Source organism: Fopius arisanus, unplaced genomic scaffold (assembly GCF_000806365.1).
Source record: "Fopius arisanus strain USDA-PBARC FA_bdor unplaced genomic scaffold, ASM80636v1 scaffold00006, whole genome shotgun sequence".
Taxonomy (NCBI): Eukaryota; Metazoa; Arthropoda; class Insecta; order Hymenoptera; family Braconidae; genus Fopius; species Fopius arisanus.
Window position 1 is genome coordinate 1,443,407 of NW_011887745.1, and position 10,215 is coordinate 1,453,621.

The window sequence follows — 10,215 nt, forward strand, 5'->3', positions numbered from 1 at the left end:
CTTTTGAAATAAACAAATGAAACTATTGATTCAATGGGGATTCCCAGAATTTCATTTAAGATACTTATGGTTGAGACGGAAATGAATTAATTATTTATATATAGAAAACCAGTAGCTAAACGGAAAAATAGGAAATTTCAGGAGATTAATGTTTATTTACTACGCAGATGTTTTTATTTGAACTATTCCTAACAATGATATTGTTTCTCAAACATATTTTAAGCCTTTTTTCATTTTTCTAGCTTGTCGTTTAGAAAATTGGAAAACAACGTGTTTGGACTGAGAGTTAGTAAAGTTCAGATTACTTTTGCTGCTCTATTATTTCTCATAGTGAAACATATATTCACAAATCCATTCGTATTTGGCGTGTTTTCTTTTTTAATATTCCTAACTCCGATATTGTCGATTTGAAGCTGCGCGTGTGCATTTTTCATTTTTGATAATTTTTGTTTCTCACTGGAAACAGTGTGATCGGCGAAATTTAAGTTTTTAATCTTTTGAGTTACCTCTCCATTACATCCCAAAAAGTTCGAAATAGTATGTTGTGTCTGTAGAGTAAAGTATTATTCCAATGAATTGCGAGGTTCACATGAGTGAGAAAATACTAATACTTCTGTGTGTCGTAGGGAAAAGTGCGGTAGAATCGCACTTTCTAGTCCCTAGGGAAATAATAGCTTTATATAAAGAAAAACAAGTAATTCAATTTCACGGACATACTATAATAGTAAGAATAACAAAATGAAGGCCCGGGGGGACTATCTGTGGAACGTGATGACTAAAATATATAAAAATCGTGAATACAAATTGTGTTAGAGAATTCACTACAATGACTATAAAAAGATGATGATTAAAAAGAGGAATAATAAAGCGGAAGGGGGGGGGGGGAGATGGTGGCTTAAAAAGCCATATTGATTTAAAGGAATCTGCCAAGTTTACAGAATTAATAAAAAATAGACACTTTACCAGTTATCATTATTGCGAAGAAGAATACATTTGACAGTCAATAATAATATGGAATCGAAATCGACTCTCAAATATGCATGGTAAATTGTGTATTTCATTATTTTTTTGTCAACTTGGTAGACCCCTATAAACTCAATATGACTCTTTACTCCCCAGCAAGATTTTTTCCTCTTTTTCTTTATTATTATAAACAGTTGAGTGGTTTCAGCAACACAATTTGGCTTTTATGTATTTTTGACTAACACTATTAAATTCAAACTAAAAATCACGTTTGAAAGATAGTTTATGCAGACCTTAAATTGACTTTTTCTGTCATATGTCAGTATTGTCAAGTCCGACTGGTCGATATTGACTAGCTCTGGTTGGTCCTGCAGACATTTTTCTACCATATTTTCCGTTTATTATATTTGTACAGTGCATGGCGTATATTTGCGTTATGACTATTTGCGCCCGGAAAAATGTAGAGCGGTGAGTTTTCTCAACATATAGATTAACTAAAAATTTCTATCCGAACCTTAAATTTAGAATGTAACTGACCTGGGCATACAGGGTGTAGCATTCACAGCAATCTGGGAAGAGTTCGAAAGACTTTTCAAAGTTCTCCATCGCAGATTCAAGCAGATTCGGCATTCTACTCAGTGCTGCATGACGATAATCGGTGTAACATTTCTGTGCGTATGCGATTCCAAACTCAGGATTCAACTTCAATGATTTTTCGGAATCCTCTCTCGCTTCATTGACTTTTTCCAAGAGTAAATTCACCTATACGAAAAAATTTATTGATACATTCTAATGAATCTAAACGATTAATGTACGAGTTAAAAAATATGTGAAGTATATGAAATACCTGTCCACGATGGTGATAAATGTCGCCACAGTTTGGATAAATTTCGACTGCCTTTTCGAAGTCTTTCAAACATTGGGACGAATTTTCTAACTGCATATGCATCGTCGCTCGTTTGATCAATGCATTGACTCGGACTTCTTTACTCGCCGATTCATTACTTATTACTGCATTCAGATCACCTATCGCTTTGTCAGGTTGCCCAAGGAGAAGATAAAATGTTCCTCTCAGTAAGAGAAGTTGCATTTTATCAGATAAACTAGTGTCACTTTTTTCTATTTCTGCTGTGCAAATTGGAATTATATCATCGTATCTCTCGCCTCTGAAAGCTTCGACAGCATTCGTCAATCCCCTGTAAAAACAATCTGTGATTGAATGATCATTCCACTGAAGAACGTCCGTTAATTGTTTTTTTTATCCCCAGAAAGATCTTTGGTCATTTTGCTGTGGAATTATTAATGGCTAAAAGATAAACCCATTCCTAATAGCTCAAACTGTTTGCCATTTCAGTATTTCTTTATTTTTACGATGAATGATAATCGGATGAGAAAGTGGGAATTAAAAAATGCAGTCAATTTTATGAATATTTTTAAATTCATTGATGAAGTCATTAAGCAACGATTTGCAAAATTTCAGGCTTCGCAAAAATGTCGGAACCCCAGGCTACAGCACTGCGGCTATGGAAGGATTAGTGAACTAAGGAGACTTCAAACAATAGTGATTTCGTTTTAAAATATGATAATATATCTGGAGGATTTTTCCATTAAACGATTAAAAGAGGAATATTCAATAAAAATTACGTTTCTTTGCCGTAATTGTGAAAAAAAATGCCTGCACGCGAAAAATCGTTAAGGAAAATTTTACGGAATTATTTCGGAATCTTCCCGTTCCGTTCGGTAATTTATGGCTGAATTGACAGCGAAAAATTACGATTCACCTCAGAATAATTGTATGACTTTTCGAAGGATGAAATAAAGTAACAGTATAATGTCATAGAATTAATGAAAAAAAAATATTTTGACGAGTTTAAGAATTACAAGCCGTGCCGAAGGTGAGGTTTCTAATCCAACTCGTCACAAAGTACTTTTTTCATATATGTATCATACAAAATTGTATGATACTGGTGCAGAAAACGTTTTCTGCGTGCAAAGCGTCCAAGAAATTGCTTTTTTGCATTCCCTCTTCTAAAATGGGAAAATGTCTAGAACAGGTTCATCGGTCCGATTTTTTCGTTGTATATCTAGATTTGAGGCTTTTTTCTTTCTGTTTTCGAATCTCTGAAAATGAGTCTTTGGAAACAATTAAAACAGAAGTTAAGCGCATTTTTATACCGCTCATAGCGTTACCCAGGGCCACCGCGGGGATGTGGTGGTGTTAAAGAGCCCGTGACTTCGAGGCCGAAATTCACTTTATTATTTCTTGGTGGACCTGTTTCAGACATTTACTCTGAAAATGATACAATTATACCATTATCTGATGTTTTTTGTTCTTCCCTTATTGAATTAACGATAGGATTTTTTCCTTCTAATGTACGAGTTTGAAATGTAATAAGAACTAGTTGTCATGTAATGGGCCATGGGGTCTATTTCGTAACGCAAAATAGCAATAAGTATCAAAAGAATTATTTAGCCCTGGATTTTACTACTCAAAAATAAGAATAAAAAAAATAAATATCCTCAGATCCTTATTGATTAACCATAAAAAAGTACATAATTAAATAATGCAGCCAATTCATTAATGATTCGTATCTACTACATTTACTACATAGACATTGCTTGCAATATTTAAAAAATTTCAGAGGCAGCACATAATAAGAACAAGTAATTTAACAGCTGTTACGCATAGAATCAAAGAGAACATCGATAATTTTTCCACTTTCCCTCCATTATGGGCAGGCACAATAATACGATACTACAATTATCGATGGTCTATTTAATATCATGCAAAAACACAACTTTTAAAACTCATTTTTTACTGTTGTCCTGCTTTTGAAGCTTCTGATATTTTGCAAGTGTCATCTAAGGGGATACAAATGACTACATTTTCTCAATAGTTCACTCGTCAATCGTTCAGTCTGAAACGATTCATTCAATTATCTTGTTTTCGCAACCCGTGAGAGAATTGAAAGAATATTGAAAGATATTGAAAGTTAATAACTAGACTACGGAAATTTAACAATTCCGGTGAACAAGGCCTCGCCAAATAACCGGATCTGTTGCTTCATAAATAGTTGATATTACTGATCGTATGCATAAAATGGGACGGTTATTGAATGTTTTCTAATCACTATATATATTTTTCTGTTATTGAGCTTTCGATAATATTCAGCTTTAGCAATTCAATAGAACATCTTGTATATTAATGGTAAATATCAAACGGGAAATACAAAACTATTTTTCGCATGACCCTTAAAAAATATGATGGTTTCAAGTTGAACACTGAGAGAAAAAAATTTGCTTTGTTGAAAAACTACATGCTCGGGTGGACAACATTTCTTGAATTCAGGAAACTTGTTTTATAGAAAAAAATGTCTTTCATTAAAAATATAAGTATTCAATTCCAATTGTCATTCAATTTAATTGAATATAGTAATGGGGTATGAATACACATATTTTCAATAAACTCCAAGGTCTCAAATGTCATGTTAAAAAACAATGTGTTTGATTAAAAATCAAAATCTCTGTTGACGTGAGGCTAATCATCATCGACAATACAATTAATTTGCTTGCCACGCATTAATCAATATTGAGCAGGAGATTAGGTCAAGTTCGCAGCCAATAAAAGGATTCATTTCAGGCCATCAAATATTCGATGTAAATTGATGTGCAGAACTTCGTAATATATTTTCGGAAGTAGAAATGTTTTCCCTCAGTGGAAAAAAACGCCATCCCCCTAATCGATGCATTATCAAATTTAAACTCACGGGCTGCCATGATTATCCAACAAGTTTATGGCCTCTGCTGATAATAGTGGGTCGTTTCTAAAAGAGCTGAAGTACGTTTTGATAAAATGCTTGCTGGGCATCACCGGTTTTTTTGTCGTCAAAAGTTCCTGAGCATGTTGTTTCCCTAAAATATAATATATGTATATTTTTATCAGTGAGAATATTTAATAAAATTGGAATGACATTTCCTGTGTTTGACTGGTATTGACTTACCGAGTTGTCTTAGAACTCTATCAGCAGCGAGGAGAGCACTGGAGTTGGTGAATTTTTCCAAAATACAAGCAGCAGTGATGTCTTCAAGTGCCAACTCCAGCTCATTAATTTTTTCCAATACTTTGGCTCTGCGAATCAGTGCTTTTGTATACTTGGGATTCAATTCAAGAGCTTTTGTACAATCGTCTTTGACGGCCGTGAACTTTTCCTGCAATTCACTAAAATCAGGGCAATTCAACAAAATTTAATAAGGGAAAATAGTACTTACAAGCGCATCATAAGCAGCAGCTCTATTCTGATAAAACGTTGCTAACTCATTTTTATCTTCCAGTGGACATGCTTCAATGGCTTTGTTATAGTACAAAATAGCATCATCGTATTTTCCGACGCGAAATACTTCATTACCAAGCGTCTTATATCTCTGTGCCTTTGCAGCCGGTGTCTAAAACGTTTAGAAAAGACGTGCTAATGATCATAATAGTGGACTCAATTTTTTCTAATCACTATATATTTGGTAATGTTTTGCTGTTTCAACGGATCCCAATTTGCTGGACAATCAGAACGTGGACAGGAACTGGACAGAAACTGGACAGAAACTAATAATATTGGCAAATATATTATTGAATGATAACTAACCTCAGGTCTATCAGACCTGATATTTTTTCCAGGTGAGTCACCGTCAATTGAAATTTGTTTCTCCGGGGCAGTGCCATTGCTCTTATCTGGCCCCTTGGGTTTTCCTTGGCTTGAGTTTTTGTAATATATGTATCCTAGGCCCAGAGCTACCGGTGCACCAACTGCCAATGCCAATTGCCATTTTGGCAGGGAACTACTCACTGCACTTGCCGCACTATTTGAAACCGGCATTATCCTATTAAGCTCTTAATTTCGTTGATTTATCTTTATCAAGACACCAAAAATGCGCTCCTTGTCGTTTCACCGTGGGTTTCAATTCAATTAATATAAACAAACACGTTGTGTCGAAAATTTTCTGACCAGTATAACCTAAGATTTTTTTTTATAGTGTTGTCAATACGGGATTCATACGCACGAAACAGCATGGGAGTGGAATGTTGAGTGCCAATTGCTACTACGACTAGGTTAGAACGGTTGCTATTGACTTAGAAAGTGGAACGATTAAGTATACGCTATATATTTAAAATATAAATTTTATATATTATGGCAAAAAAATTCAGAAGCAATTTTATTCGGTGATTTGGCAAAGAAATTTTATTTATTTGATGAAAAGGGAAAAATTCATGGGCCTGAGGGCTGCATTGGTTCGGGTTGATGATAATACCCACTTCAAAACTATTATATGTACTATATATTCGACGACGTTTTTATAAAAGAAATAATGGAACGCAGTGAAACAGAGTTTTGTTTTTTTTTTCAAAGGCAAATTTCAAAAAGGAAAATCGAAAATACAGTGCACTCTTGGCAGAAATTAATCAGTTCTGTTAACAATCTCAATATATCGATTGATGCATTTATTACACTTAGCATAATGCCATCTTTATATTGATTATAAACTTCTGTTATGTCACATTTTCCATTAAATATTTGATAGTGATTATCAAATAAATAGTGCAAAACTATGAGTATTAATTTCTCCTGTTTTGAGCCTATCTTTCGGAAATAACTTGGGATCGGAGTAGGGTGAATTGCTAAAATAATATGAAAATAAAAAATTTAATTCACAATTCCAATTTTATTCAACTATTAAAGTAAAATTTATCTGATTAAACAAAATTCCTGTTATTTTTCCACGACTTAAATTTTCATTACAGTTTTTCCGTTTTGCTCTTTGATCGCTTTAATTGATGGAATCTATTATAAATTGCAATTTTGTTATAATCACATTTTTGTGTATAAAAGAAAAAAATTTAACAATAAAAAAAAAATTCAACTCATCTAATTTTTCCGTAGTTTTTCTTGATGTAATCCAAGTTCCGTGAATTTTGCTCCTTGATCATCGATGACTTCCAAAACTAATCAAATGTTTATCACTGGTTAAATGTTTAAAATTTAAATTACCTCAATTTTCGATCACTAATAGATTATGTCACATAATTTTATTGGTTCAAACTTTTATAAAATCGCGGAATTGAAACACGAAGGAAACCGCGGGAAAAGGAATTCGAGTTGTTCGTACTAAGGGATACTTCTCTGACTATAACTATTGACGACTACGATTGACGAAGACTGACTACATCCTCGTTGTTACTCACAATACTTCTCAATACTAAACCTATGTAAGTAGTCACAACCAACTAACTAACTGCATAAGTAGTGACGGCTAACTGGCTTTCGGTGCTTGTGTGCACTCCTTTAGTTTCGTTTTTTCAATTGTCTTAATCTGTGCATGGATATAAATTAGGATGTGCTAATAAAGGAGGGGACATCGAACGATGTCGATGCACCAGGTACGGACACCTGAGTCTCGTAGTGATAACGCACTTGGAGACAATTGCAAGGGTTCCACTTAATCACGTGATGATTATTTTATAATGATTAATTTATCTATTTTCCGTTTTTCCTTATGTTAATTGTTTCCGAACTATTTTTTCGATTCACCAAAATTTTTTCTATTTTTTAATACATATTTTTGTTTTTGTTGTCCTAGCAACTCGATTATATTACAATTATATGAATGACGTCACTCGACCTGACCATCTAAGTGAAGGTGACTTGGACTCGTATGAACAATAAAAAAAAATGATCTTGTGGTTTCTTTTTTATACGAGTAATATCGATCAAAATTTAAACTTCGTTCAAATACGGGATTTCGATCGATATTACTCATTGTTTTTTTTATTTTACGTTCTTTCATTTTTTTGTTTTCGTAGTTCGTTAAATTTTTAATTTCATTGAAACATGCGATACGTCTTCTGACGTAACACTACGAATGAAATTTGCATAATTCTTCTAGTAATGAATTAACAGAGAGTACTTCATTGTAGGAAAATACCTGGGTATTATACGGGGATGGCGATATTTTGAGCGATCGTTTTGGTAATTGTCATTTCATTGTATCGGAATTCTATCTGTAAAAGCTGCGTGATCGCTCCTAAATTATACATATTAGCGGCAATCTTATTTCGGAATATAGGCTGAGTCGAAGCTGACAAGTCTTAATTGAATGAAAAAAAAATGAACACACACACGCACACACATGCGCGAGTACACAAGGTGTGAATTAATGATGAGATAATCAATTATTGATGAATTAAAGTTACACAATTGAAAAAGAAAATGGAAAAATATGAAAAAATTATCTATACAATAAGAACATCATTATCAATTTTTTTCAGTTTCTTTTTTTTATTTCTAAAATCCAAAAAACTAATAAAATATGTAGGTATAATTTATAATCTCATAAAAAAATTTGAAAATGAACAATTATTCCTTTATCTTCTCAAGGGGATCTGTAATCTTTCGATACATTTCTTGAGGGTTGAATTATCGAGGTTTATATTTAACATTATTACTAAATATTTTAAAGGCTCCAATTCTGCCTTGTTTTCCTGAAAGTACTGTTCAAATTATCATAGCCGATACCAGCTTCAACCATATTTTTTTTGTCGTTTATTGCGTAGAGTCAGGGGTAGCAGAGGAATTCCATCGACGTAAAGGTCACCTGAAACATTGGTTGAGCCATGAACTTTGGTTGCACCTGGATCAACAAGTTTGGAGGGCTTCACATAGGTAATGAAAGATGTGGAGACAGTGCCAATCTGCAATCTGGAGGATATCGCAGTTGCCACTCAACTCTGATGTTTCAAAATCGAAATCAACAACTTGATAGTCTGGATTTTGAAGGACGACTATGTCTTTCATTGATGGCTGATTAATAGTTAGGTCAGTCATCAATCCGACGTGAGATTGATATATGACCCCTTCAGACCTTTCCCTGCGATGATGCCAGGCTTATCTCTTTTTCTTGAGCTCAAGACGACTTGCTTTGGTTTTAGGTGTAATTGCCTTATCAGTATTGGCAGCTGCCCTGTGTTCTGAGTGTTCGAGGCGTTTACGTAAATTGTCATCGATTGTCAAATTTAGTCTCTCGAAAATCGAGATTATGTGACTCTCACCTTCACTCTTCTCAGTAAGCAGTAGCAATTCTAAAATCTATAGACTCTGTTAGACTATAGCGCAAATTCCTGGGCGCCTTACACCTAATTTTTGCATTTAAACTTTCGTCGCATTGCCTAAAAGCGACATGTGAATATTTTTCAGCATTTTTGGTGAGTCCTTGCAAGATATTATTGACCGCTGTGAGTAGAGTTTGATTGAGGAATCCCTCACCAATAGTACGATGTGTATATTCCGCTGGATTTTCCACATAATCATACCAATCATCAGTACAATTCTTATGATCATTAAAAGCGTAGAATGGAATTGTCTGCAGTGCCATTGTCGGTGAGCATATGTGAAGCATCTATGCAAATAACCAATTGAATTTTTATTCATTTCATGATCATGGTGTTTGTTTTTTAGTATTGAATACAATAGATTTTTTAATCCTTTGGAGGAGTGATTCTTGTCTGATAATTTTACCATGTGGTGGAAAGGTTTTAAAGTCTCTTAAACGCGAGCTATTGCACATAAATTTTCGTCTCCACAGAAAATTCCTCTCTACAGCGAAATGTGCTTCGCTATCATTTGTCCAGTCCCGTAGTCAATAATTAAACCGCCTTACGTACCGCTTCTAGTGGCATAACCATTAACCCTACCATAATTTTTCCTGATCATTTTTCAAGCACAATCGAACGAAACTACCAGTCCTACGACAAATGAAAATAGGCTGGATATTTTCGATGTAGTTAATTTGTGAACTCCTTTCCATCTTGCAGATGGTTTTGTACGATTGCTTGATGCCTGTTCTTGAACATCGGAAGGTGATTCTGAAGATAGAACGTCGTCGGAAGGTTGTGATGTAGCTATATCTTCATTGAATACTTAAATTATGAATATTAAATGAGCCTATTTGGCACGAAGAACATTAATTGTAGCTTACGTGTTTCGTATGTATTAGTATCAGTCTTCTGGCCTGACTTTGAACTTACGGAAGATCTTTCATTGTGTTGTACCTGCGTGGGGGGTCCTTATATTTACTGTAGGTTCTACGCTCGAAGGGATAAATCCCACCAATAGTTTATAGGTATTCAAATATTAGAGTTTAGTACTTTAATTATGTCATCTGACTGATTACAAAGTTTACGACAGATACATGTCGGAGCCCGATTTG

General features: G+C 34.2%; 2 protein-coding genes and 1 long non-coding RNA gene across 4 annotated transcripts in view; 2 read left to right on the plus strand and 1 right to left on the minus strand.

Moving 5' to 3' along the window:
- Window positions 1–2,602, plus strand: part of Alg7 (Alg7 dolichyl-phosphate N-acetylglucosaminephosphotransferase) — a 14,113-nt gene extending 11,511 nt beyond the window's left edge. The window contains exon 7 of the mRNA XM_011316343.1: window positions 2,444–2,602. The gene's annotated coding sequence lies outside the window, so the exon portion shown is untranslated. The remainder of the gene's footprint in view (window positions 1–2,443) is intronic.
- Window positions 1–6,322, minus strand: part of Tom70 (translocase of outer membrane 70) — a 9,825-nt gene extending 3,503 nt beyond the window's left edge. Inside the window, exons 1-6 of the mRNA XM_011316339.1 lie at window positions 5,601–6,322; window positions 5,233–5,406; window positions 4,965–5,172; window positions 4,731–4,875; window positions 1,811–2,159; window positions 1,501–1,725 (exon numbers count right to left, since the gene is read on the minus strand). Coding sequence (XP_011314641.1) covers window positions 1,501–1,725; window positions 1,811–2,159; window positions 4,731–4,875; window positions 4,965–5,172; window positions 5,233–5,406; window positions 5,601–5,831 — 1,332 coding nt within the window. The 5' untranslated portion in view covers window positions 5,832–6,322. The remainder of the gene's footprint in view (window positions 1–1,500; window positions 1,726–1,810; window positions 2,160–4,730; window positions 4,876–4,964; window positions 5,173–5,232; window positions 5,407–5,600) is intronic.
- Window positions 6,323–6,578: 256 nt separating this feature from the next.
- LOC105273731 (uncharacterized) lies at window positions 6,579–10,165 on the plus strand. 2 transcript variants are annotated; one of them, XR_892929.1, is made up of 5 exons: window positions 6,579–7,390; window positions 8,564–8,825; window positions 8,939–9,072; window positions 9,204–9,386; window positions 9,821–10,165. It is a non-coding gene; the product is annotated as an uncharacterized lncRNA (long non-coding RNA). The 2 variants fall into 2 exon arrangements; XR_892930.1 differs by having other exon boundaries at window positions 6,579–7,219.
- The last annotated feature ends 50 nt before the right edge of the window (window positions 10,166–10,215 follow it).